Below are 1379 nucleotides of genomic sequence, written 5' to 3'. Positions count from 1 at the left end.
CAGGTGCCACCCCTTCCCACGGGAATGCTGCTCCTGGAACAGGGCATTCCCACAGCAATTCCCTGTTCCCATTCCTTGTTCCCATTCCTCTCTCACAGTAATTCCCTGTTCCCATTCCCAGGGTCATTCCCATTCCCCGTTCCCACGGTGATTCCCTGTTCCCTTGGTGATTCTCATTTCCCATTCCCATTCCCGTTCCCATTTCCCGTTTCCATTCCTGCAGTAATTCCCATTTCCCATTCCCGTTCCCATTCCCCATTCCCACACCAATTCCCGTTCCCATTCCCACAGTAATTCCCATTCCCATTGGCAGGTGATGAACGCGGTGAACTGCAGCCTGTTCTCGGCGGTGCGGGAGGATTTCAAGGCTCTGAAGCCGCTGCTGTGGGACGCGGTGGACGAGGAGATCTGTCTGGCCGAGTGTGACATCTACAGGTGCCACCCCTTCCCACGGGAATGCTGCTCCTGGAACAGGGCATCTCCCACGGGAGAGAGGATTTCCCACGGGAGAGAGGATTTCCCACGGGAGAGAGGATTTCCCACAGGATATGGGATTTCCCACAGGAGAAAGAATTTCCCATGGGAGAGAGGATTTCCCACGGGAGAGAGGATTTCCCATGGGAGAGGGGATTTCCCACAGGAGAGAGGATTTCCCACTGGAGAAGGGATTTCCCACGGGAGAGGGGATTTCCCACGGGAGAGGGGATTTCCCACGGGAGAAAGGATTTCCCACGGGAGAGGGGATTTCCCACGGGAGAGGGGATTTCCCACGGGAGAGGGGATTTCCCACGGGAGAGAGGATTTCATTTCCCACGGGAGAGGGGATTTCCCACGGGAGAGAGGATTTCCCACGGGAGAGAGGGTTTCCCACGGGAGAGTGGATTTCCCACGGGAAAGGGGCGTTTTGGGTTGTGGGGATGCATCACCAGAGCTGCCCTGAAGGGGAACATCCCTTGGAATTCCCACCCCCTGGAGTTCCCACTGCTTTGGTATTCCCACCCTCTTGGAATTCCCACTTCCTGGAATTCCCTCCAACCCTCTGCTATTCCCACCCTTTGGAATTGGGACCCCCATGCTTGGAGGTTTGTGACTCCCTGTCCTCCCGGTCCCGCTGGGATTTGGGGTGGCTGCCGGGACTCGTTCCAGATTTTCCCCATTCCCTCTTTTTTGGCACATCCATCCCATCTATCCCATCCATCCCGGTGTTTCCCACCTTTCCCTGGGCAGCTACAACCCGGACCTGGACTCGGATCCGTTCGGGGAGGACGGGAGCCTCTGGTCCTTCAACTACTTCTTCTACAACAAGAGGCTGAAGAGGATCGTGTTCTTCACCTGCCGCTCCATCAGGTGAGGCCTTCCCGGTATTCCAGAGGGGATTT

At 56.6% G+C, this 1379-nt stretch overlaps 1 protein-coding gene across 1 annotated transcript; it reads left to right on the top strand.

The window, feature by feature from the left end:
- The first annotated feature begins 277 nt into the window (after window positions 1-277).
- On the top strand, window positions 278-1369 carry MAF1 (MAF1 homolog, negative regulator of RNA polymerase III). The gene is made up of 2 exons (XM_027706796.1): window positions 278-435; window positions 1228-1369. Exons 1-2 carry the CDS (start codon window positions 317-319, stop codon window positions 1349-1351), a joined length of 243 nt encoding a protein of 80 aa, XP_027562597.1. The 5' UTR covers window positions 278-316; the 3' UTR covers window positions 1352-1369.
- The last annotated feature ends 10 nt before the right edge of the window (window positions 1370-1379 follow it).

This window comes from Neopelma chrysocephalum, unplaced genomic scaffold, assembly GCF_003984885.1.
Source record: "Neopelma chrysocephalum unplaced genomic scaffold, ASM398488v2 Primary Assembly neopelma1_78624, whole genome shotgun sequence".
NCBI lineage: Eukaryota > Metazoa > Chordata > Aves > Passeriformes > Pipridae > Neopelma > Neopelma chrysocephalum.
This window is presented reverse-complemented; position numbering and strand designations above follow the sequence as displayed.

What these genes read in the sequence shown, in the direction of transcription:
- MAF1 (XM_027706796.1), top strand. Translation starts at nt 317, where the DNA reads ATGAACGCGGTGAACTGCAGCCTGTTCTCGGCGGTGCGGGAGGATTTC. An exon ending in GCCGAGTGTGACATCTACAG is followed by an intron (nt 436 to 1,227) that starts GTGCCACCCCTT and finishes TTCCCTGGGCAG; the next exon opens with CTACAACCCGGACCTGGACT.